Raw genomic sequence first — 27,577 nt, 5'->3', positions numbered from 1 at the left:
TGCATGGAGCTGCCACCGCCACACCCGTGCACCTCTTTCCCCAGTTCGGGCTGGCAACAGCCATGGCGTGCAGAGCTGCCTGAGCACAAAAAACCCGGACATTTTCTTTACAATGTAAAAATCCACCCAGATAGGCATGTTGGTCCCCTAAAGAGGACACGTCTGGGGGTTTTTCCGGATGTATGGCAGGCCTATGTGAACTGCCCTGACATTTTTGAATGAAGGGTGGTATATAAATTTAGTAAATAAATAAATAAAATATAAGTTAGTGAGAATAAAAATTTAAAAACCTGACTTTATCAAACCAGGAGACTCAAGGTCCATTTTGTTATTGGCACTGGATGGAAGCAAAAATCTAAAATTGCTTAGCTGAATCCTGCACCCAGGTTAGGCAAAATTGTGATTGTTTGGGTCCAACAAAGGAGATAGGTTCCTGCTTGCTTGCACACCAGGCAGACGCTGCATGCAGACTGCATTGGATTTCAAGCTTTGCCTGATACAAGTTATATAACCTTCTAATATGGCTTTAGCAAATCATATTAAATATAGCAGGATATCAGCAGAAAGCTTTGACCATAAATATTTTGATTTGAGGAGTGTGGGAGATGTAGCTCTTTGTAAATCACTGGGTGGCTCTGCAGAATGAAAGGAATTCCTGCAGAGAACCTTGAACAGAATATTCATCACAGCTTAGAAGAAAGACATCATAATAAACACAAAGCAAGAGAAATACCTCTTTCTTTCTCTTCAAAAGGCAACATTATTAGAAAGGCAATGCATCAAGGAAAGGCTTTCTCCCCATTCAGCACTGACTGGGGGTTGGGAACACATCCTGCTATTAAAATATGACATTTTTTGGTGCAGTTGTTTTTGTGAAGTGTCTGGACAATTAGTGACGAAGGATTGCTCAGCTCTTAAGGTAAGGCTGGCTGAGGCTAAATTTGCATTTGACTGGGGCAGCTGCATCCTATTCTCCCTTCCAGAAAAAAGCAATGCTTTCCATGCCTTATTGCAGGGAAAGAGCACCACAGAGATGAAACAGCCTTCTTTTGATCCAATAGGTTTTTCAAATGACAGTAATGCACTAAATGGATGCGGGTGGCGGTGTGGGTTAAACCACAGAGCCTAGGGCTTGCTGATCAGAAGGTCGCCGGTTCGAATCCCCGCGACAGGGTGAGCTCCCATTGCTCAGTCCCTGCTCCTGCCAACCTAGCAGTTCAAAAGCATGTCAAAGTGCAAGTAGATAAATAGGTACCGCTCCGGTGAGAAGGTAAATGGCGTTTCCGTGCGCTGCTCTGGTTCACCAGAAGCGGCTTAGTCATGCTGGCCACATGACCCGGAAGCTGTACGCAGGCTCCCTTGGCCAGTAAAGCAAGATGAGCGCTGCAACCCCAGAGTCGGTCACAACTGGACCTAATGGTCAGGGGTCCCTTTACCTTTAATGCACTAGAACGTCAGAGCTTCTTATCCGTGCTTTTTATTAATTTCATAAAAAAGTAATTCAGGTTTCCTCAGAGGTTTGTAGGAACACCTGAGTTTATAAAACACTTGCAATGCTGTAAAAATAAAATAAAATAAAATAAAATGCACGCACCTTGAAAGTCTTAAACATCTATCTGTTTAAGCAACAACTTAAGCCTTGACCTGACCTAAACTTTCAAAGCAGCTCTATCAGTCTTTGGTGGTGCTCGTCCATATTTCAGTTTATATGTGCTATTTCCCCACACACAGAATCATGTTTCCAAAACAAGAAATAAACACATTTTTCAGTGGGTATCTGAAGTGCAGCAGCTTCCTGTATTATTAAAAATAAATTAATCCTGCTGATGAGCCTACGTGCTACTCTGACAGATTGCCCCAAGTGCAGCAAACGCTGGCTGCCATAATTGGGAGCCTGTAGTATTTAGAAATTTGTTTCACTGCTGCTCCTGTCACGATGGCAATTTATTATTATTATTTATCATCCGGAGTGAAGAGTATAACCCATATCCTTATTCTTGTAAAATAGCTAATTATTATTTGCATCTTACAGCGACAAGGAACCAAGTGCCGAGAGATATTCCTGTGCATCACTCTGATTTCAGAATTGCACCTAGAGGAGAAGGATTGAAAGCTCAGCCCTATACTGTACTCTGCAGCACAGAGACACCAGGGCATACTGGCCCTTCACCATGAGCCCTAGGGTAGGTTACTACAATTCTAAATAGACAAATTACAATGAGAGTGTCCAAATGGGTGTGTCTGTGTCGAAGGCCAGGATAAAGAGGTGCATCTTCAGGTTCATCTAGATTGTATGTTTGTCCTTCTGCTTCCCACTGGGAAACTGCATGAGCCCCCAATCTTTACTGCTGAATGGACACAAATGCAAATCAGGTTTTCCATAGATTGGCATTTGCTCCAATTCAGCGCTAAAGAGTGGGTTTTCCTGGGGAAAATGGAAGGGTAAACAGGAAGTCTCTTGAACCCATGCCTAGAAAACCGCTTGGAGCCATGCTTTCTACAAACAGGACAAATCCCTTGGCATACAACAAAAACTACATAATGAAGGTGCCAGATCCCCACCACCACCTTTGAAGAGGGAATTCTGCAACTTGTGGGCTACTCCAGAGAATGGCTTCTTGAAGTCTTGCCACCCCTCAAACCTAGAGGGCAGTAGAACTACCAAGAGTGTCACCTCTCTCCATCTTAACAACTGAGAAGTGTCTGAAGGGACGGAGATGGTCTTTCAAATATTTGGGGCCTAAGTTGTTTAGGGCTGTAAACATTAATGTGAGCATCTTGAATTGGATCTGAAAATGAACAAGCAATCAATGCAGGTGTTTTAAAACAGGGGCAATGTGAATTCTAATTCTAATCGGAAGCCCAGCCAATAATCTTGGACCAGTTTGAGGTATCAGAGTAGTCCTCAAGGGCAGCCTGATTTACATTACATTTCAGTCTGGCAGTCACAAGAGTACAGTGGCCAAGTCATCTCTGTCCAAAGGTGAACCAGCTGGTGAACCAGGTGAGAGGTGTATTTTTGCTTGCATCTCTGTATGCATGAAAAAATGCTAAGGAATATCACTTATTTGAAGGCTAAGCCTTTATTCCTATGTGCACATTTGCAAAACAAAGTGGGACTCGTGTAAACATGTAGGGATTTGAGAGCAATTGAAGTGGCATGTTTCAAGTGTCCTGAACTTTTGAGAAGCAGGTGATAGCTAGTGGTCAGAACACTATGAAATTCATCCTTCTTTGGTTGACAGAATCATAAATATTCATAGTCTGAGAACTGTTGCCCTTCGGGCAACAATTCAACTACTGTTGTTATGTATAGAATCCAGCACACCATTAGCACATTGTTAGTAGTAAAGAACACTCAATATGCCAGCAAATTTGGAAAACTCAGCAGTGGCCAGAGGATTGGAGAAGATCAGTCTACATCCCAATCCCAAAGAAGGGCAGTGCCAAAGAATGCTCCAACTACCGCACAATTGCACTCATTTTACACGCTAGCAAGGTTATGCTTAAAATTCTACAAGGCAGGCTTAAGCATTATGTGGACCGAGAACTTCCAGAAGTGCAAGCTGGGACAGTTCCTGTCTTCCTTACAATCTAAGAGGCACAAAAGGAAAAGTGATTGGGAGGAGGAAGAAAGGAAACTCAGGTGCTGTTTCTCAGTCCCAAATATCTTATATTATTTTTAACACAGAGGATGAAGCAAGGTTCCTTTAGTTGTCCCTTCTGGTCCCCTATTTGTCCTGTACCAGCCCACGTGCTCTCCTGACACTGTGAGTTTCTGCAGCTTATCTGGCTGGCCAGAACAGTTGGAAGTTTGAGGCTGCATGAACACACCTCTGGAACCAATTCAGCCAGTGTCTATGTGCCCTAACCTCATCACTGTCCCATCCTATCCCTGGCCAGGTAAGTGGCAGTAATGCCAACAATGGGAGAAAGGCTCTACCCAACCACATGGTACTGCCCTTGCCATGATGTTGTTCTCTCTTGGAAACTGGAGGAGCAGTCTCCCAGTGGTCCTTTGTCCCCTGGCTGATGGTAAAGGACAGTGTGTGCAGCACATCTGTTTGAGTAGTGTACAAGTATATCATTGGGCATGGATGCTGCCTTCTCTATAGCAGTGTTTCCCAACCTTGTGCCTCCAGCTGTTTTTAGACTACAATTCCCATCATTCCTTGCCACTGGTCTTGCTAGTCAGGGATGATGGGAGTTGTAGTTCAAAAACAGCTGGAGGCACAAGGTTGGGAAACACTGCTCTATAGGACCACTCTTAGTACAGTACATCTGATTGTGGATATATTGTAGGAAAGCAACTCAAAATTGTTTGGTAAAGCTACTAGTGCTGCATTTTCATTTTAAATTAGTACAGTTGAATATGTAACCACCAGTGTGATGCTGTTTGCTTATTACTCATATAATTCTTTAATGAAACTCAAGCTTTACTCATAATGCTTATTGGGATTTTCTTCCAGCAAGGTTGTTGGCAAGGTCAGACCACTTGCAGTATATTTCTCCTGTTATATTAAATTCATGATGGCTGTCTTTTTAGGGTTTTTTGTGTTTTAATGAAGTTATTAAAATAGAAGTTCTTGCATAATTCATGAGAATTCACATCTCTTTAAAAGTTCTGCCTCTATAAACAATTTTTTGCCTTGTTCTGTAAGCCTTTTTGAATGTGAATAGTGTGTTTAAAATAGATTTCTAATTGCAGAAAACTGTAGTTTCACTTCAAATGCAACAAAATTTGATCACTCAGGAGAGCTTTCTTTGCTGTGCAGATAAGAAAGGGCGCAAAAAAAAAATCACCTTTCCCTGACAAAATTAATAGAAGAAATAATAGGAAGTTTAAGTCCTCTTGAAATCTGTTTGAGGCCCCACTTCTCTATTTGTTTTGGTTCTGTCCTTCACTTTCTTGCCTTGAATGATCTGCAGCACAAATAAAAGTCAATAAGGCAGAATCTGGGACGTAGTCTAAAGATTAGACAGGCAATCTATATAGTCACTCTTCAAGACATGGGAAGAGTAGGGCAGGTCTCTGGGAAAATCAGAGCAAGTACTCAAAGGATCAGGAAGGATGACAGATAGATCTGGACTATAATGAAGTTGTAATTTGAGAAGATCCACAAGAGGATGAAGTTTCCAATTTCCACAATATATCTTTTAACTGGGTTGAAGAAATGGCTGTTCCTATCTCTGACCAGCTATCATCATGTGGCACATGGAGACATAAATGATGCCTGTTTCCTAGAGGTCATGATTTGAGATCCTATGACATTCCTATGGTCCTATGGAATCTTAGCACATATTTAGTTACACATGAATATTTAGAACAAATGTTTGCTATTTCCTACTCTTTCTGTAGCTGGCTGCTCTAGCAAACTCACTTCATCTTTCATATCAGACATAATGCACATTGACTGTTGGATTACATTAGCTAACTGGGTCCAGATGTTTAGGTTAATTAAAGATTAAACAGGTAATAATTAAAATTATTTATTTCCAAAGGGACACTTTTGCTTGTAGAGGTAATTTCACCGGCACTAGTAAATAGCTGTTTTCATCATTCAAGAAGCTAAGGTTGATTGGTTTTTCCTTTTAAGACAGGTCTATTTGGGTTTCTGCCTGATGTAATAATTAAATGTAAGATGTAAGATCTGAGCATTTCATGCTAAAATGGGTCAATCTGGACCTGTTGCAAAGACTCTAATGAACATAATGACTGGTCTGTTGTCAACACCAGGTGAGTGCTATATAATATTAAATATCTATACTTTGAGTTTAGTTAGTTATTAAGAAGAAAAAAACAAGATGAGCTGCAGTTTTTCCAACAATGACACCTAAACTGCGAGAATATCTAGACTTGGAGGTTTACAGAAAATATAACCTTCAAGTAATAAGAAGAAATCAGTAAGTCCAGCAGAACTGGGCTTGTAGCATTTTAAATGGCCTTTTGGCCAAGTCATCAAAAATACAGAGATGGTATTATTCCCCATGGCTTCTTAGTTGTTGTTGCAACAACTTAGAAGAACAAGGACTATCCAGCATAGACTGACTGTGTTGTAATACAGCTCACCCCAAGCTGGCACCCTCCAGATGTTTAGAACTGCAGCTTCCATGAAAACTAGCAAGAACAGGCTGTTCAAATTTCCTAGCAATATTGTCTATTTTTGTGAACTACGGGATGTTTGTGTGGCAAACCAACCTGCCATGAACTTTGGTTTTGTACAATAAACAAGTCATGAATATAATCATATTTGCAAAATATGCAGCTTAAAAAACTGCTTTAATGTGATTCTCACCCAGAGATTTTTTTAAATCAATTGTTGTCAGTTGTTTATTGCCCATTTTTAAATATTTCACAAATGATGATTCCATTAATTTTGCAGAGGAATGGGGTACCTTGGGCAATATGGGGAAAGATAGGCTCTCAATACTGACCAGGCAACATCTTCCAAGAAATCCCGGCTAAAACGTTAACAACTCAAAATATTATATTAATCAGACTCTGTTCTAAGAAGGAATGAAAACTTGAGATTAGCTACAGCATGTGCTCAAGTGAAGCTCATTACATCTGCCTTTGTTTTCAGAACAGAGGGTATTTCAGGTCCAACCCTACGTTACATTCAGCATATAAAGATGCAACGATCTTCGCAATCAGGAAGGGTTTTCTATGGAGATGTAGTCAGAACGGTTAGGGATTGTGTACTCATCTGCTGTGCTGACACTACCCAGTACAGTGGTACCTCGGGTTAAGTACTTAATTCGTTCCGGAGGTCCGTTCTTAACCTGAAACTGTTCTTAACCTGAAGCACCACTTTAGCTAATGGGGCTTCCTGCTGCTGCCGCGCCACCGGAACACGATTTCTGTTCTCATCCTGAAGCAAAGTTCTTAACCCGAAGTACTATTTCTGGGTTAACGGAGTCTTTAACCTGAAGCGTATGTAACCTGAAGCATGTATAACCTGAGGTACCACTGTACTTGGAAATAGGAGTTGAACACAGCGGTGGAGCATATACCTGCACTGCCCTGGGCGGGGCGAGCTCCCGAGGGGGGCGGGACAGAGAGGGTGCCCACCCATGCCCAGGATGGGCTGTTGTGGTGATATCGTCCCTTTAAGACTGGTTTATGAGAATGGGTTAAAACCTCTGAAATAATGAGCTTGCATACCGCTGTATAGTGTTAAGGCTTCAAGGCTGGTGTCACAAGGTAATTAGGTAGAAGAGGTGAATGCCCATGGTCTAAGTTCTCATAAAACCTGTATTGGTGGGAGCTCTTGGCAGCCAGCCAGCCAAGCTGAAGTTAGCGTCTATTTGGGCTTTTGACAACATCTTGTTCTGTTGCTCAACCTACTGAGATTTAAGGGTGTTTATGTTCATTAGCTTTTTGAATTATGGTGCTGGAGGAGACTCTTGAGAGTCCCATGGACTGGAAGAAGATCAAACCTATGCATTCATAAGGAAATCAGCCCTGAGTGCTCACTAGAAGGACAGATCGTGAAGCTGAAACTCCAATACTTTGGCCACCTCATGAGGAGAGAAGACTCCCTGGAAAGACCCTGATGTTGGGAAAGATGGAGGGCACAAGGAGAAGGGGATGACAGAGGACGAGATGGTTGGATAGTGTTATCGAAGCTACCAGCATGAGTTTGACCAAACTGCGGGAGGCAGTGGAAGACAGAAGTGCCTGGCTTGCTCTGGTCCATGGGGTCATGAAGAGTCGGACATGACTAAACAACAACAACAACATGTTCATTAGCTGGATACGTTAGTGTTTGTTGTTTTCTTACCTTCTGAGCTATTTTAATCTGTGTAATTATTTGGAGTTTCTCACTCTTGTAGAGTTCTGTTTTAGTAAAGTCTGTGCATTATTTTATGAAAGTTGGTCTAGTCTGAGTTCCTGAACCCTTTAATTTTGACCACACTTTTCAGAGCAAGTGTCATCCACCACAGCTGTTCATAGATATTCAAGAGGATTATGGTCATTTGATAAGGCAGCTCGATTTCCAACCATACTTTCACAGTCTCATATTTTCCCATTATTTTTCCTTTTAATGAGGAACTTTTCAAACATTCCACCTCCTCTACACGCATAAACAGCACTTTGCATTCCCCCCACTCAATAATGGGCTCCTCTGGTGACAGTAAGTGTTGCCAATTGTGTGGGAAACTGAATCCCCCACCTCCACACTGATGTACAATGTTTTCTGCTGGAAAAATGAAAAGCAATTTTGGTTTCAAGGGGAAAGTGGAAAAAATAGCAGTGGGAGAAGAATTATTGGGCTGATGACAAATTCTGCCATTCTTACTTCCACCCACCAAGTAATATGAATATTTCAGAGATTGCAGTTGCCTCATGTGTATCTACTCAGATGACCTCCGAATTGGACTTTTTCAGACAAAGTTTGTGATCTCTGAAAAGATACTGATGTGCAGCTGGGGGTAAGGATAGCTTTGAAAAGCAACTCAGGGGTACAACTAGGGAAGGCGGTAGATATGAAGTGAGTCCTTTTCTTCTAATATCCAAACTGGTAACTTGTGCATCTGTCATACAATGGCATATGTTTCTTTTAAAAAGCACAGAGGATGTGCAAGTTCCCACTTGTGAAGCATGAAAAAGAGAGACAAACTCACATGCTTCCACTATCCCCCAATCCTGTGTCACATCTGAAAGCATCCTTAGGCACTTACCTGGAGAATTACACATGTTTGGCCAGTGCTTCTGCTTCAGCAACTAATGGAAGGAATTTCCTCCTTTCCAATTATACTGTGGTCACTTTCTACTAGGTCACTTTGGGATAACAGGGGACTTGATTAAAGGAGGAGGCAAGGAAGGGTTTAATTGGTAGCATACAGGGCAGTTTAATTGGAGACCACAGGAAAGGAGTCCAATAGACCGGAAGCTACTCGCATTTCCAGAATCTCACCAAAAATGCATCTAAAAATTCTTTTCTCCATATGTATATATGCTCCCACGTTAGTACAAAGAGAACCTGAAACTCCACAGCAAGCCACCGAAACACCGAATGTCTCAAATACACTAGCACTATTCAATGCTAGTTCTCCCTATATATAAAAAGAGATAGATAGATGAATATGCCCAGCTATGGAAAGTGCAAGTGATTTCTGGGCATATACTGTACACCTCTGCCATCCAAGCATGAGATATGCAAATTACCCCTTACCATGTTAATTCTATGTGAGTTAAGCTTCCCCAGTTATATTTCTGCACATGAAGCAAATGTCAAGTGTACCTGTTAAGTACACAGTGCCTGAAACATGGGGAAATGATTCTCGCTTTAGATTCTGGATCTTCCAGAGATTCAGCTTCTGCTTGGACAATATTATGTTGTCTGAAAAAAGCTATGTACTCGTTCAGCAAAAGAAAAGATAGCTGTGCTTTTTTTCATTTCTACAACCCTGGGTTTATCACAGAAATGACTCTCAAGAATTTATTCGCACTGTTTATAATTACTGACAACAAGTCATTATAAATAGTAAGTTGTGATAGGGATAGGTGAGGGAATAGGTAATAAAGGCACACAAGTGTCCTGCATAGCCACCAATATTCAAAACCACAGCATGGATGCAGCTCCTGGTTTTACTGACGCCACTTCCAGACTGTCAGCATGTTGTGGGTAAGATTCATTTGCGTACTGGAAAATCAAGTCGTCGAGTTTAGTGGATCCGATGCTGTTGTGCAACAAACCTGCTTCAGAAGAGCTTGGACTTGATGCAGCATCATATGACCTCCCCACAAACAAATCAGGATGAATGCTCAACAAACGTATCATCTGGAAGTCATCTCAATGTAAATGTAATGCCAGCAAATGAGCAACCATCTTCATTTTTTAATGGTGAGAAACTGTTACTGGACAGCAATGCTAGCACAGCCGCTGTGGTATGCTTCCTGCCATCAGCTTACCTGATAAGCCGCCCACGTCCATCTTCTTCAGGTTCTTTGCTTCTAAGATGACAACAGTCAGCTTGCCAGCAGTAGGCACATAGCGGAGAGAGAAGCAGATGTCACCTAGCTTCTCTTGCTGCAAGAAGGAGCAAGGAGAACTGTCATTTATATACCCTTTTAAAAAGTTTACGCCAGGAACATTGTTTTAAACCACAGCTTTTAATATTCAGTTTCAACTACTTCTTGTCAAGCTATTTAACAGCCAGAGAAAGGAGCCCAAGATTTTACTTGCTAAGAAATAGCAAGGAGCCAATTTATACGTTACCTTTTGCCTGCTTATGAAAAATATGGAATGACTCACATATGCAAGCAACCTCAGCCCCCTAGAATGTAACATATGAATTGGCTCCAGTAACAAAGTTCTGTGCTGAAGTTTGACACCAGGCCTTTCACAGGTATCTTTTAACTCAATGGACACAATGCTGAGGACATTCGGTCCTATTAACGAGGAGATTGAATTCTTTAACCTAAGACTGGATCCCATAAATTGTGATGGCACACAGGCTTGCTAATGTTCAGGCTATTTGCATAGTTTTTCATTTAGCTCAATAATATCATGGTGTGTGTGGTTTTTTTTAAGCCATACATTAGTGTTTGACATTCCTAACTAGTTTTTCTTCACCCACTTTTCAATCATTTTAAACAGTTAGGCTCCTTTAGAGTTGCAGACAGTCTTGATGAAGGGTGGTATAGAAATTTAATAAATAACATAAAAATATTTAAAAATCCAACAGACATCACGGGGGGGGGGGACACACACTAACAAATAAGGGTGGTTCCTTCACCCTTGGACTGACCCCAAAGAGACAATCCCTTTTGGTGTCTCCCCTTTGGGAATGGTCCACAAGTGCAGTTTTCTCCTTTTCTAGGAACACTAATTGAAGCCAGGTGTTGCTTCTATTGCTGAATTGTAGACTGGATTTTGCTGCAGGTGGAAAGTTACCTCCTCAGCTGGTGAAGGAAGCTAGGAGCCAAAGGTTTGGTGGCAACCAACCTGGTCAACATTACAGCATGCACACATACAAATTCCATGGCAATTTCTTGCAGAAAAGGACAGATGTTAGCCTTCAAAATGGCAGGAGGTGATACGATGCATTTCAAATTTGTACTTTCCCAAATTATGGCTGTAATGTTAGCTCACAGTTTGCTGCTGAAAATTATTAGATAGCCCTTCAGCACGGATACTGGATTAGCTGTGGGGTGTGAGAGCAATCTGAACACTATTAGTTTTGCTGTCAGAAAAACAGCGGACTGTCTCATTCTCATAATGCATTGTGATAAAACAGACTATTTGCAAGAGGCATTTTGCCTTTCATATATTAAGCAGGCAGTACATGTGTTTCTGGAAGAGACACAATGGTATCTACAAGATGTCATCAATGGTTGGAAGTGCTTAGTTTTGTTCAGAACTCAACGTTTCACAGAAGACCCTATAGCTACAATCAGTGGTGCTGCACTGCTAAAGGCCTTCCTAAAAATAGTGCAGTTCCGTAGCATATAGAAAAGTTGAGCTGCAATTACAAATTACAGAAGCTTTGTATCAAATGCAAAGATGAATATAGCCAAGCTTGAAGATACAAGGAGAATGTAAGCAGAGGAACACATGCTGTTCAGCAATGTTCATTAAGAATATTAGGCTGGCTGTCTTCTAAGATCTATGCATAATGCTAACTGGAGAATCAGGCTTCGCTAAACACTCTAATTAGGCATTTCAGGCTTCCCAGATCTTATTTGACAGGCAGCTCTCCTTATGGTGTTCAGTTTAATTCCACAGTTATTTTGAGGGATATGATAATAAACTTTGAAGAAAGCCTTCCATTCGCAGGAAAGATTATCAAAATCAAGGAGCCTGTGTAAACATAAATGCCCCCAATTTCTTAACCTTAGTTAAGGGTTTACAAGCTGGTTACACATATGCACCCTCAAATAACACCTTCCTTCTGCCATGCCATTTTCACCACACACCCAAATAATAATAATAACAATAATAACAATAATAACCTAATAATAATAATACCTAATAATAATAATTGTACCCCAACCATTGGACTGGGTTGCCCCAGCCACTCTGGGTAGCTTTTAACACATATAAAAACAATAAAATGTCAAGTTTCAAAACATTCCTGATACAGGGCTGCCTTCATGTGTTTTCTGAAGGTTATATAATTACTTATCTCCTTGACATTTAATGGGAGGGTGTTTCACAGGGTGGGTGCCACTACCGAGAAGGCCTTCTGCCTGGTTCCCTGTAGCTTCACTTCTCACAGTGAGGGAACTGCCAGAAGGCCCTAAGGTGATACCTTAGTTTTACTTCAACACTGATCTTAATAACAATTAATAGTACTAGCTAGATTTCGCTATGAAGCAGGATTTGGTTATTAAGTCAACCTTGGTTCAGGGTAACCAGGTTAAGATTATCAGCTGAAATGAGCAATCTTTTGGCAGTCATAATGATAATGCATATCCTTTAGGGTACCTCCGGCACCCCACACTCCCATAGTAATTCTCTCTGCTTTCCTTAGTTATGGCATTCTAATATCCGTAATCTGGGCAACCATTTTACTGTCTTGCGTACAGCATCCTTTAGGGCACAATTCCAACCCAGTATCTGGAGCACTCAATGTACGTTTCACTCAATTCTACTGTATTTTATCAGCTAGCTTCAAAGAAGGTCTGAGTTCACACTACAAAGCACCAGTAAGCTATCTGCAGGCCACAGCTTGCAACCCTTTTCAAGTCAAAGGCAAAGCTCCCATGCTCTTTGAAAAGCCCACACATACTGAAGTACACAATATCAATCATCTATTGATCCATCCATCTATTGATAGATAAGCAGATATTAGTAGAAACCTGTCCTACGTCTTCCACAAATACATCCAGAATTTCAAAGATGTTCCTTTGGGATGTGTTTATATCTTCCAATTTTGAGTGCTAGCATATGACATGCTGTACTTAAAAAGAAAAGAAAACCCTAGCTAGAGGTGTAGTTTTGTAAGATAATTGCAAATCCCTGCCAGGCTAAGAGGTACAGTGAAGTGCCTCTGCTGAGGTGATTATCTCTCAGAGGTGCTTTATTGTCATTAGGTTTAGCTTTCAACTTTTTAATGTATAAATAATTAATTTCAGCCATTGCACTGATCATTGGATGGAAACTTTCGGCTAGCGTTAGAGCCGTCCAACTGTGAGGTTCGTAGAGGTTAACCTCTTCTCTCCGAGCGTTCAGTTGCCAATCAGAAGGCTCCTTCTGCTCAAGCAGCTTGATAATTTCCTTACGCACAACGCTGCCGCCACTGAACAGAACCAAAATGAGTTCAAAGCTTTAATCGGCAGCATAAGCACCATTTCCTGCTTTACAATAAAGGATAATTTAAAGCATCACTGAGCCAGAAACTGTCCTGCTTAAAAAAAAAGCGAAAAAGGCTCCAAGCGGCTTAACTTGAAATAAAAAACAAAAAAAACCCTCACTTCCTAGTGATGTGCGTCCTAGTGATGTATTGAGCAAAGCTTAATGAAAAGAGGTTGATATCTTGCAGTATTCGACTATATCTAGGAAATGTACACTTGAATATTCTATATGATTTGACAAAACAAAACAAAATGTGCAATCCTTCGGTCCCTGGGAGGGGATAAGTTTTTTTTCTGGGTGTCCCTCTTGATTGGTGGAGAGCGAGAGAGGTCTATGGGAAGTGGAGGAGTTCTAACCACAGAGGCAAGCACAAATATGGACTGAGGAATGTTTTGGATCCCAAAGAACCAAGGCCTGCCCATTTCCTTCATGGCATGCCCCTGTACCTGGGGGGGGGGAAGCAGAAATACCCCCCCCCCGGAAAAAGTGAAAAAAAAATGGAGATACACCCACACATACACGCACACCTTTCACCATGCTGGCGATTGTCCCTCACCCACACGCTTTGGATTGCTGTGTTAAATACTGTTGTTGTTAAAAAACGAATTCTGTTTTGGGCGAATGAGAGGAGCATGTCCCCAAATAGTAAGTTTCCTTATATAGTTTCACAAACTATATTTATTATTGAAGAATCTAGAAGAAGCCCTCCCTTGGGCTTTAAACTTTGGCATACTTACCTAAGTGTAAGGATGGGTGGGAAGAATGCCATTCAGTCCACATTTTAATGTGAAAACACCTAATATGGATTTTTCGAACCAATACAGAAACTGAAATGCAGCTTACTTTTGAAGTTCACACTAAAAATCCCCCCAATGCAATTCTCTAGCCAAAGCAAATGCACAAAAATGTGCGTATTAGAGAGAATTGAACACAAAATGCATGTATATGTGAAAATAACGTACAACTGCTTGCAAAAATTGTATATAAAGCAAAATTACAGACAAAATGGAGACATGCATGAAAATGGTTATGGCTATGAGGAATTTTGATAGTAATAATAATTGCAAATGGATGTGGAAAAGGGGCAAAACAAAGTTACCGTAAATAGACTGAGACTCACAGATGCATGCATCTCTATCTGGGAGTAAGTGCCACTGAAAACAATGACACTTACTTCTGAGTAGGCATGTATGGAATTGCACTGTCCTTACCTACTAACAGGTCTGAAAATGACCCAAAGGAGTTGTTATAGTTTGTATTATACACAGCATCTGTCTGGTCTAACAAGCAGAAAATCGAACTAATTGGTAATAATGGATAAAGCAGCTGCTATGCTTGCTGCTAAAGTTTGTTGTATAGTAGGCAGACTACAGGAGGCAGGCACATGCAGTTGTGCTACTTCTTAATGGTTTTTGAAAATAATTATCCTTGCTTGGATAGCTGTACTGGAACTAGAAACTAAAAGGGTAAGATTGAACAAGTTTGACTTTGTATAATTTGTTTTGCTCTTCGTATACATTTTTATAATTCCAAGGATTTGTCTTTTCATTTCTTGTGCAGGCAGTGCTTTTTGGGGGGAGGGGGGGATATGTAGGTATACACAAAGCCCTAAACATTTTGTGAATGTTTGTACTTTTGTCCATTTACTGTATTTATTTTTCCCAATTTGAACTATAAAATGGTGATTTTCTTGTCAAAATGAGAGTAGCCTTAAACATTTTTTAAAGAAAAAAAAACACTGTGTGAAGGAATTAAATATCTTGCATTTGAACAAGTTTTATACCTACTCCAGTTACAAAGCTTTTATACTGAAACCAATGGTAAAGTGACAAGGTTTATAACATTTTTTTAAAAAATATCTCTCTCTCTCTCTCTTACACACACACACACACACACACACACACACACACAAGCAGAAAATAGGAGTTGCATTCTTAACATTTATAGTATGTATGGATTTTTTTAAAAAAATTGTAAAACCTACAATTGAGTGTTTTATCTTAACTCAGTTTTTCTGGAGTTGCACTCTGTTAGAGAATGGAACCTTTTTTCTTTCTTTCTATGGTTATAGACCATAAAACAACAGCTAACGTTTTACTAAAATGGACCTGAACATTCTATTTCTACCAACTTTAAAGAAAATAATCATAAATAGATGAACAGATGGAATTTTGGTTCCAATAAAGACCTGCTATTAAATCTGATCATTTTTGGAAATGTGGGTAGTCAAGAGCAGGTTTCAGGCACTGATGGAGAGATGATAAGATAATGCCTAAGTTCTGGAGACAACCAACAAAGATAATTCCCTACGGATCACGTCAGAAATAAATCTTGATTATTGGGGGAGATTGTCAGAAAAAGAGATGTGGAAATGGCTGCTAATTAAATTATGGAAACCAAAATAGAATCCTGACTCTATTTAAACCTTTAAATGGGCCATCCATAGATGATGGAGAAGTACATAGCTGGTAAATTTCTAAAATGCCATGGTTACAAAATTAGTAGGACTCAGGGAAAGAAGACAAGAAAATTATTCTTTCTATGACAGATTGAAGGAGTTTATTTACTTCTGGAATGTAACATAAGGGCATAATGATGATAAAGATCCATTAATGCCTCTGTAAAGGAATTATGACTACTTGGCTCATTAATTACGGTCCTGGCACAAAGACTAGTGGATTGCTCCAGTAACTGTAGGGTAGCTAATTCAAGATCATTATCACTATTCATGTTTCTAAATCAAAATACCATATCATGTATGTATTCTGTACATATGCAGGAGGGGGAGAATCTTAAAAATAACTATATAATCCAGTGACCGTTTATGCATGTGTCATTCTACTGAATCTTAACAGGAATGCAGTCAATGGATCATGGCCAATTTTATAACCGTGGCTATCATGTTTTCAAGGAAATATCTATTCCTTTCCATGATAAACTGGTCATTCCTCATCACATTTGTGTCAATGTCATCAAGGCAACTACCGAGGATCCAAAGTTGCTCAAACATCAGTCAGACTGTGAGGGAGCCAGGCAACTGTGGCAGCTGACTTTATTCACATGAATTGTGCCAATTAACCTCCTGCAGAGAGCAGATTGATCATTCTGACCATAATACTCTGTGTGAGTCATCGTTTACTAGCCTTGTCCTTCTAGTATTTATAACGATATTTTAACCATGTCTAGAAAGCGCTTCTGTCAAAGAGAAAAACAAAAAAAGATTAATGGGGGCGTAAATGCCATCATTATGGACTGAACATGCCACTTCAAGGCCAACAGTTTCAAAGTAATTACAATCAGCTGCCTCTTCCAGAAACTAAGGTGAAAGCTACTTAAGTTTTCATCTCAAGTACCTTTTGTGAATGAAGGTGCACTTTCACTTCCAAACAGGAGGCCAAGATTTGGAAATTAGATTGCCTATGGCTTAAATTAGTAGCTAAATATATTTATCTCCTAAGTAATGGAAATCTTATTTCTAAATAGGTAAAAAAGATAAGTGAATAAGGAACTTGAGCTAGCACTCCAAAAGAATGACAGGGTATCTATTTTTTAATCTCCCCCACACATCCTCTACCAAATAGATGCATTTGTATATCCAGTCATTCACTATGTTTAATGATTGCATCTTATTCCATTCCACCACTTGGCTTCTTCCAAGACCCTGCCCGATCACATTTCTACATGTCATTCACGTTTATGCAAGCCACTGTGCAAAGCACAATTAATTTAACTCAGAATGGCATATTAATATTATTACTTTTGACAGCAGGGAAAACTTATTAACTATAACACGTTGCAAGGCTCTTCTCTCTGCAAGAACAGTTTTTTAAGTGCAACACAGAGAGCAAATGTAATACATTCACAGGATGTTCTTTTTGGATTACTAGGCATTATAAAAAGTCAAACACCAAGGCCTTCCCATAATTATGGCACAATTATGTAGCTATTGTAGCTGGTCTAAAGATAATCTTCATCCTATTGTATCGGGCCAAGGCAAGCAATAATAGCTTGCCCTTGCTTGATCTTTAAAAACCTTCCAATAGTAGAGCCACGTACGCATTTAAAGTTCAGTTAATGCATTTCACATTATCAAGAGATTGTCTTGGAATCTAAAAGTGATTGTTGCCACAGATTGAAAACTACACACTGCAGATCTGATAATGCACAGGCTAAAATCACAGGAGCAAGGTAATAAATCTTTTGTAGCTGAACCAGTAGAGTAAAAGGTTTTCTTCCAACATGGCTACTAATCTATATAATAACATGTTACAGAGAAAAAGTAAGAAAAGGGATCCTTCTTCTGAATCCCTTGGCTAAATTACATCCATTCTTTCACACAGTAGATGATTGTCTGCAGGATTTCGTCTGGCAGAGTTGGTCTGTTGCAGAGATGGGGTACCTGAGGCCTGAAAGCCAAATGCAGATCCCTCAAGGCCTTTCTGTCCAACCTTTAGAACACACCCTGGGCCACTGCTCTCTGCTCCCCAGGCTACAGTCTTCACTGTCCTTGCCACAAACCCTTCTCAAGTGCCTTGGGTAATGTGTTTTGCTTACTTCCCTGCATGGGCTTTTGCCTGGTTGGAACGTAGCCTACTGTACAAAGGTAAGCGTCACATCCATTGCTCTGCCCAACTTTTGCCTATGGCTCCATCTATACTGGCATGAACCCCCCTCTCCCCCAAAAAAGTTGCCTACAAAGGAACGTGGCGCTGAGCAATCCCCTCCTGGTCTATTGCATTGTGAGAATAGCAAACAATCTGAGAATGTTACGTGAACTAATTTAATTGCTAACATTCTCTGTAAGGATACAGGAGGAACTTTATATGTCTGCTGTCAACAAACACACTTCTGGTTGGTTGGTGCTCAAACACACATGCGTGAATGAGTATGGTCCAGTTTCCTGTGTTGATAGGAAAGTGAGGAATGCATATATACAAGAACTGAAAAACAGTAGCAAGCTGCTAGAATTCAGTAATGTTGGAATTAGGCATCTTGACGTAACGCATCACTGATGAAGAGCACTGTGTGACAACCTGCCCCAGCTGCTGTCCTGGTGACTACAACCCACATCATTCTTGACCATTGGCCATATTGGCTGGGGATGATGGGAACTGCTGTCCAACGACAGCTGGACGACACAAGGTTGAGGAAGGCTGGTGTAGGATATAAGATACACATACGGCAGGGTAGGGATAGGTTGGGACTCCAAACCCCATCAGCTCCAGCAGGCAAGGCCAATTGTCAGGGATGATGGGAGTTGCAGTCCAGCAACATCTGAAGGGCCATGGGTTCCCTATTCCTGCAGTAGGGCTTCCATGCTGACTCTCGCTCTTTTTTTGATGCCTGTTCAAACAATTTTTGTTTAGGCAATCCCACCAAGACCTGGAATTCCATTCTGTATACTTGTTTTTAAAAATGCTGATTTTGCCTGTATTTTATTATGTCTACTGTTCTAAAATCTGTTTTTATTTTTAAAAACTATTTTAAAATGAATATTTTGTAGGTTTATCTCTAAACTGCTTAGAGGATTATATATATATATATATATATATATATATATATATATATATATATATATGCTTTCGTAGATTTTCACGGGTACAGGAATGCAGGTTTTGGTGTCCTCGGGTGTCTTCCCGTGTAAAAGTTGGGGTGTCTAGGCGACGTTTCGACGAGGTCTCACTCGTCATCTTCAGGCTGGTGCTTTCGGCTTCTTGTTACTGGAACAGAGCAGGATCTCAGTGTTTGAGTTCCTATAAATACTGTTGAGGGGGTGTGGTGTATAGCCTCCAATGTTCTGGGCAGAGAGGAAGTTCCCAGGCTAGTGTGCCTTTTCTTCTTTTGTTCCTTAATTACTTGAGGGATATCTTGAGTGATTTCTTGAGTGATATCCTGAGTACCACTTAGGTGGGTCATTAGGTGTGGATTAGTTGCTAAAGTCTTTGTGTCTTGACCTCTTGAACTTTGTGAAGAGTTTTTCTGAGAAGATGGCTGTACTGCACTTAGTTGTGCTCTGGCTTGGCTTCGTGTATAGGGGCGAGCTGTGGTTTTGTGGCCTGTGTCAGCCAGATCTGTGTAGGGATTGCAGGGGGGTGCAGCATCCGGAGGTGCCACCATGGTTTGGCTACTGGATGGTGTCTGTAATTTATCTGTGGAGAGGGTCTGGGTTTGGGTCTGGTGTGGTTGATTGGTGATGGCGTTCTGTGTGCCTCTGGATCTGGTGTCAGTTTTTGTGGGGAGGGCACCATGGTGGCACCTCCGGATGCTGCACCCCCCTGCAATCCCTACACAGATCTGGCTGACACAGGCCACAAAACCACAGCTCGCCCCTATACACGAAGCCAAGCCAGAGCACAACTAAGTGCAGTACAGCCATCTTCTCAGAAAAACTCTTCACAAAGTTCAAGAGGTCAAGACACAAAGACTTTAGCAACTAATCCACACCTAATGACCCACCTAAGTGGTACTCAGGATATCACTCAAGAAATCACTCAAGATATCCCTCAAGTAATTAAGGAACAAAAGAAGAAAAGGCACACTAGCCTGGGAACTTCCTCTCTGCCCAGAACATTGGAGGCTATACACCACACCCCCTCAACAGTATTTATAGGAACTCAAACACTGAGATCCTGCTCTGTTCCAGTAACAAGAAGCCGAAAGCACCAGCCTGAAGATGACGAGTGAGACCTCGTCGAAACGTCGCCTAGACACCCCAACTTTTACACGGGAAGACACCCGAGGACACCAAAACCTGCATATATATATATATATATATATATATATATATATATATATATATATATGTGTGTGTGTGTGTGTGTGTGTGTGTGTGTATAAAAGTGGCCTATAAATCTTGCTAAATAAATAAATAAATTCCGTCGATGCTTCTCCCTAGGAGGGCAATTTAAAACTTTCGGTGTAACCATGCTTTTTATGCCCTCATAGCTATTTGGGCTGCTGAGAATTTAACGGTTTTCTTTCTTCCATTAATATTTCATAGTGTTCTCCTGCACTGCTCCGATACCTTTTGGGGAAGAGGATATAAATAATTTTAAATTGATTAATAATATACCCTGCCCCAAATGGTTTGGAGGAATAGCTACCACAGATGGGAAACTAATTCATTTAGTAATCAGAACTTGTACAGCTTCGGAACAGAAGCAGAAACAGTCCTATGGGCATCCATCATTTTTTCTCCCACTGTCACTGCAACACCCTAAGGACTTCCTTATCTTCCTACCATGGGAAGATGCATGAGGTGTACCCACCTACATGTGGCGGTAACGCATACGCCTTCAGAGGAGCCACATAAATTATTATGCTTTAAGGCTTTTGAGTGGAAGAAAGGAAGGCAGATTTGCCAGTCATTTGCACAACCAGCTGTTGTGACATCCTGTAACTTTTTCAGATGAGACAAAAAGAAAAGCTCCACTGAGGAAATAGTTGGCACAATAGGAAATTAGAATAATAATGTTACATATACAAGATGTACACTGAAGTGACACAGCAATATAATAAGCTGCAGTGATGCTGGGAGACTGGAATGCCTGCTCTCTGGTCTCATCTCTCTACTTTCCTTCTTCCCTATTTCCTCCTTGTCCAGATCTTTCTCCTCCTGCACCGTCCTCAACCTTTTTATCCTTCAACTCCCATCCGATTTATTAGTCACTTTGAAAGCACTTCTAGACCACAATTATTATTTTTTTTAAGGTGGGGTGGTGAACCTCCAGCCTTCCCATTTGACCTGCGAGACTCTTTCAGTCAAGCAAAACCCACCTGCAGAGGTAGGTGAAGGTGTGGCTAGGCTGAAAGGGGGTTTCAAAGTGCACCAGCTGATCAGTAGTGCCTGAAGAGTCCTGCGTAAAACCCTGTGCATGGGCTTTGCAAGTGCTGTGATCGGCTGTTCAATGGGGTTTGCAAAACCCCAGACACCCAAAGCAATTTGCAATAGGAAGGGAGAATTCAGATGTGGGAGTTGTTCCATTAATTTTTCCTGTTATAATGCTGGCACTTCTGTCTTGGTTTCTAACATTCCTTTTATATTGCATTTCCTGTCGTGCTATTGAACCGTGGCCTTTTGCTTGAGATACCACCATGTTCTACTAAATTTTATTCACACCAAGGGGCATGGTGTGACACAGCCAACTCTCACATTGCTCCTTCCTTCCTCAAGTCGTCAGCCAGAGACACACATGCACGCCCTCCATATTTCCATACTAGCTACTAAAAACACACATACACACCTTTTCTTTTTCATGATCTTCACCCATACACAGTCTCTCTCCCCTTGAATCATCACCCATACACATCTGTTCTTTCCCCAGAACTTATACAGATATGTGCACCCTCTGTCTCCAAAGATGTGCATATATGAGCATGTATGTGCATGTACACATGTGTGTTCTGTCTTATATATACACATACACACAGGATCTTCATAATGGGCTGCTAAATATTTTCTTCTGACTGGAAGGAGAAACTCACATCTTCAATGGGTGGCAATAGCTACTAGCTTAGATAGTGGACCAATTAATGGTGGGTGTACCTAATAAAGGTTATATAAGAAACTTATAAATATAAGCCTCTAAATATATCAGATGAGAAAATCTTAGGACAGTCCATTGATTTCAGATTCTTCTTATGAGCTTCCAAAGCCATCTGCCTACCCATGTTGGAAACAGAACCCTGGATATACTGTGATTTGATCTGGCAAAGGCTTTCTTACGTTCTTATGAAGTAATGTGTCTTTTTTATTACTCAACCATCTTGGATAAATTATGACTGAAAAACTGTCTTCTCATTATAAAACGCACATTCTCAATTCACTGAGGGGTATCCACTATTAAGTATTTCCTTAGCACCATACAGCCTGTCTAAGGCTATTAAAGCAATTTACAATGGGAATCCAATTGCTACCCTTTTCATTACTGTGCTTTGTGCAAGACGTTCATTTCTTTTTGTTTAATAAATACGTTCTGTCTATCATAGCTACGATACAAAGTGCTTTAAATGTCAGTTCAGCAAGTAGTTAAACTAAAGTGAAAATACAACAAGATCTGAAAAGAGGCTAAGTGGTTACTATGGTAATCTGACATGGTCTAAATTGGCATTTAAAAACTGGCAGGAGGAATGCAAAGAAAATGACTAAGCTTTCTTTTTTCTCAGGCTGCTCCTCCCAACTCTTTGTCTATAACCTTTTCAGAAATGCATATTTTCCCCTCCATTGCTTTTTGGCATCATCCAGGGAGAAATTCTCCTGTACAAGGCCCAGAAGAATAAACTTCCTGCTGGATCATTCACTTCACAATAAAAAAGTTTGCAACAAATCGAGGGCCTGTGTGATTGTTTAATTTTTGTGCAGCACTTAAGTATAATAAAAAAGAATAATGAGAAACTCTGTGGTGGTAAAAGTGAAATGCAGCTTTCCCAGCCTCTCTACCTGGCGCATGAAATTCTCCCCCAAGACCCAACCCTTTGCTGGTCCAAGTGTTTTTGATAGGCAAGAATGAGTTCTTGAACTCTGCTAATGTTTCTTCCTTGTCATGGTGGAGAATACAAAGGGGTGTATGAGTGTCACAAGAACATACCAGTCAATAATCACACAGTTCAAGGTTGGATTTAAGTCTTCACTTGCTAAAACACAAGCTTGGTTTCTGTTGGCAAGAGCTGTTCAACAGTGGAATGGTCTTCCTTGGAAGATGGTGGACTCTCCTCCTACTTGGAGGCTTTCAAGCAGAGGCTGGATAGCCATCTGCCATGGATGCTTTAGTTGATATTCTTGCATTGTAGGGGGTTGGACTAGATGGCCCTCGCTGTCCCTTCAATCTCTGCAATGCTATGATTCCAAGAAGAACCTGTGGCTCTTCAGATGTTGCTGAACTAAAATCCCCAACAGCCCCAACAAGCGTGATTGATTACCAAGGATGATGGGAGCTGTAGTTCAATAACATCTGGAGAGCCACAGGTTTATCGCACCTGCTGTGAAAGCAAGTGCTGATGTAGGAAATGCAAAAGGCAAACACAAAGTTCCACAATGCAGAGCATGGCTTTAGTTTGCAAAAGTGGGGTAGCCTTCCTGTGGTTTGATGCTTTACCTACATAACAAATGGATTTCATTACCTCGCCTGAAGTTCTTGGGGTGGGTTATCATCTGCCCATACATAAATAAGAAAAGTAAAAAGTTAAACAAGACTGTTCTCTCCTAATTTGTTTTTTTCTTGGTCCCTTTCCCACAGCTCCATCATTCAAGCTTTTTCCAGCCTGCTGCTTAATCTGCCATCCACTAGTGAACTGCTGTCTTTCTCCTGCTCCGTTTTCATCAATTCTTTGCCTAGCTTCAGGGAGTCTGACTCTCCCTGAAGCTATGCAACACACATAGCAATTATGTATAACATTAACAAGGCTGAATGGAGGAAGGTTAGAAAGATGTTGTCCTGACTTGTAGCTCATGTGATCTCTCCTATACAATTTTCACCAGCCATCCTACAGACTGGAGATGTTCTTTCAAGCTCTCGCAAAGCCTAACAAATACTTTACACAGCACTTCTTATCTCTTAAAGTGCTTCACCAACATTGACTTATTAATCAGCTGTTCTGTAGGGAAATGGGGAAAAGTCATGAAGCTGGTTTTTAAATTTGCTTGGGTCACGAGATACAGAAGGAAGCCTCTCATGTCTCATTAAAACCCCATCCTTTGATTTTATCCCTGACCCTTTTAAGGAGAAAGGGCTGGGAAACAGACTGAATTTTTAGTTAGTGCAATGAAGAGGGCAACAGCTTGTCAGATGCATCTTCCTGTTCCACAGCCGCTCATTAAAACTCTGCGCTATTATGTACAACAACAGAATTCTGTGTAAAGAGCAGTTAAGATAAAGACTTAAGAGAGAAGATGGACCAAGGTCAGTTTAGGTGATTAAGCAAGTGGTCATGACCATCATTAATGGAAGCTAAAATATGCTTCCACCCTCAGGGGTCACAACCAAACTATTTCAAGGATTAATTTTCCCATCATTAATTGCCAGCTTTCTTATGATTCTCTATCAACAAAAAGTTTAAAAATAAATAAATAATTGAAAACTTGTCATAACAATTTGTATTATTATAACTGAACAGACTGCCTGCAAATTTGGCTTTCTGTGACAAATGTTACATTCTGCAATTAAAATAAAGATAAGTCTGTTTTTAAAAAATGTCTTAGCAGTAATTAAACATAATTACACTTGTTGTACTATTTTGGATGGGATCCAGTTGCTTACGATTTTAAGTCTATTTTAATCATGCTTTTTTCTGGAATTAGTGGGGCAGGCCATGGTACCATGAGCACTAACAATACAAGCACGTGCCCCTCAATGCACATCTGGCCTAATTAAACCCAGTTTCCATTTTTGTTGTGTTTTACTTGGTATCTTTAGGATATTGAAGCGTTACAATAAAGTCTTGCCATCTACCTACGCAAGCCATGAACCAAAGACAATTCAGCACAGATTGGGAAAATCGCAGCAGAACTTCCATAGCTGAAGTACATAAGATTTGTAAGCCGCAGACTCATAGGAGAAACATCTATATTACAATAACTTGCCCTAAAGTAGAATTCTCTACATAGCAACACATATTCGTCTAGACCGTTTAACTGATAACATTGCAGTGTGCCCTAGGATATTCTTGTGGAAAAGCTGGTAAAATATGGGCAGGATGAGCTAACTATTAGGTGGATTTGTAGCTAGTTGACTGACCAAACCCAAAGAGTGCTCACTAATGGTTCTGGGCCCATTGTCATTCAACGTCTTTATAAATGACTTGGATGAAGGTATTGATGGGCTGCAAATGACACCAAACTGGGATGGGTAGCCAATGCCACAGAAGACAGAAACAGGATTCAATATGGCCTTAACAGATTGGAGAACTGGGCCAAAACTAATAAAATGCATTTCAATAGGGACAAATGTAAGGTTCTACATTTAGGCAAAAAGAACCAGCTGCACAAATATAAGATGGAGGGGACACCTGGACTACATGTGAAAAGGATCTAGTAGACAGCAAGCTTAACATGTGTCAACAGTATGATGTAACAGCAAAAAAGGAAAAAAGGGGGGGAGCTAATGCTGTTCTAGGCTGTATAAACAGAACAATGGTGTCCAGATCAAGGGAAGTAATAGCTCTATTCTGCCTTGGCCAGACCACAAATGGAGTACTGTGACCATTTCTGGATAACACAGTTTAAGAAAGATATTGATAAGCTGGAACATGTGCAGAGTAGGGCAACCAAGTTGAAACCAAGCCTTATGAGGAATGGTTGAATGAATTCGGTATGTTTAGCCTGGTAAAGAGGAGGCTGAGAGGAGGTAAGAAAGCCATCTTCAATTGTCATATGGAATGTGGAGCAAACTTGTTTCAACCAATGGATTCAAATTACAAGAAAGGAGATTCCACCTAAACATCAGGAAGAACTTTCTGATGGTAAGAGCTGTTTGACAGTGGAATGGACTCCCTTAGAAGGTGATAGATTCTCCTCCCATGGAGGTTTGTAAGCGGGTTTGGATGGCCATCTGTTATGGATGCTTTAGTTGAAACTGCTGCACACAGGTTTGGACTAGATGACCCTTAGGGTCCCTTCCAACTCTGCAATTCTATGAAAGATGCACAAGGAGCTCCAAGGGCCAGCAGAACATATTCAGCATGAGATGGGGTCTGCTGTAGGCTCTGAATTATTGGAGGTGAAGTGTGCAGACTGAAATAATCTCAAAATAGCAGCAACAGGTCAAGGTTTACATCAGTCCTGAAGATCACAAAAGATTGCATAAGATAAGAAGTGTGCTAAACTGCAAGACAAAATCAAAACTATGAAGTTTTACCTCATCTTTTAAAAGTGAGTTTTCTTTTCAAAGTAATGCTAAATTATTCTAACATAGCACACTTGCTTTCAAGAAAATAATTTATCAGGCATAAAGAAAAACAAACCTCATCTAACTTTCCAGTTAATCACTAAACAATGGCAATTCCCCACATTTATTGGTTGCTCACTTGAGTGCGTCAAGCACATAATCAGAAAGATGCTAAGAAACAAAAAACAACAACATTGAAGGCTTACTTCATTTATCATGGAAAACATTTATTGCATGAATACAATCATCCAACAGGCATGTCATTTTCTGAAACAAGAAAGATTTCCAAACATAATAGAGGATGCTGAGCTATACTTCTGCACTGACTGCAGTCAGGATTATTATTATTATTATTTGCAGTGGAAACCCTCCCCTGTTCTTATCATTGCTGGAATGAAGCTATGACTCATAAGTCTACAGTGTATGTGACTTACACTTTAATGCACAGGTATTCATTGGCACGGCAAGATGCTATACCAAAGAACACGACCGGGACCAGCACAACAATCGGAACCATGAAGAGCCCTGTGCTTTTATTATGTCAAATGAACACGGGTTTTGACAAAGAGGAATAACCACGTATACTGCAGCATTAGCCTTCTGGCAGTGCAGTCCTACACAGGTCTGCTCAGAAGCACACCTCATTAAGTTCAAAGGGAATTTAAGCCCATGTAACTGCATAAAGGATTTCAGCTGAAGCTCCACGTGTAGCATAGTAGCTAAGGGGCAGAGCTCAAGTCAGGAAATCCTCGGTTCAAATCCGGCCTCTGCCGTAAAGCTGCAGGCTGTCCTTAAGTGAGCCCCTCTCTCTAAGCCGCAGCCTCCTCACCCCAACTGCAGCACAAGCGTAATAATACTGACCTACCTTTCAAAGCTGTAAGGCACATTCCAAAGGGAAAGCTCAAAATCTGCAGCCCAGGGGTCCCATAGCTTTGCAAACTGGAGAGATTGTCGTGGGAATCACCCCACTCTGCACAGCTAAGCATAGGTCGCAACCTATCCTATTGGATACAACATAATGCTTATTTGAAGCCTAATTTTGAAAGCGGGCCCTGTGGGCATCAGGGAAGGCTTCTTGCATCTGCATCTGTACCTGTGGGCACCACTTTGGGGACCCCTGAGTTATTTCTTCTTTGACCTATTCCATGCCATAGGAATCCCCCCAATCTTTATATGGTACAGTGTTCTTGTGACACACTAAGGTGCATGGCCCAATTCATTTGCCTTTAACTGGTGCCACAAGCCTCTTGGTTATGTTTGCTTTTAGAGACTACCCCATTGAACATCCCATATTCTATAAAATGGTAAAAAATCTCCCTGGTGAATGTTTTGAGAAATTCAGACGAAATAGAATTGAGTGAGAAAGTGTCCCAGTGTACCTCCTGCTCC

General features: G+C 40.7%; 1 protein-coding gene across 3 annotated transcripts in view; it reads right to left on the bottom strand.

Annotated features, from left to right (window-relative positions):
- SYT1 (synaptotagmin 1) overlaps positions 1-27,577 on the bottom strand; it is a 331,664-nt gene that overhangs the window by 45,397 nt on the left and 258,690 nt on the right. For all 3 annotated transcript variants that reach the window (XM_081928748.1, XM_081928746.1, XM_081928747.1), the window contains one exon: positions 9,920-10,037. In XM_081928748.1, coding sequence (XP_081784874.1) covers positions 9,920-10,037 — 118 coding nt within the window. The remainder of the gene's footprint in view (positions 1-9,919; positions 10,038-27,577) is intronic.

This window comes from Podarcis melisellensis (genome assembly GCF_964234715.1).
Source record: "Podarcis melisellensis genome assembly, chromosome: 10".
NCBI classification, from domain to species: domain Eukaryota; kingdom Metazoa; phylum Chordata; class Lepidosauria; order Squamata; family Lacertidae; genus Podarcis; species Podarcis melisellensis.
The sequence above is the reverse complement of the archived record's forward strand: the minus strand, read 5'-3'. Positions and strand labels throughout refer to the sequence as shown.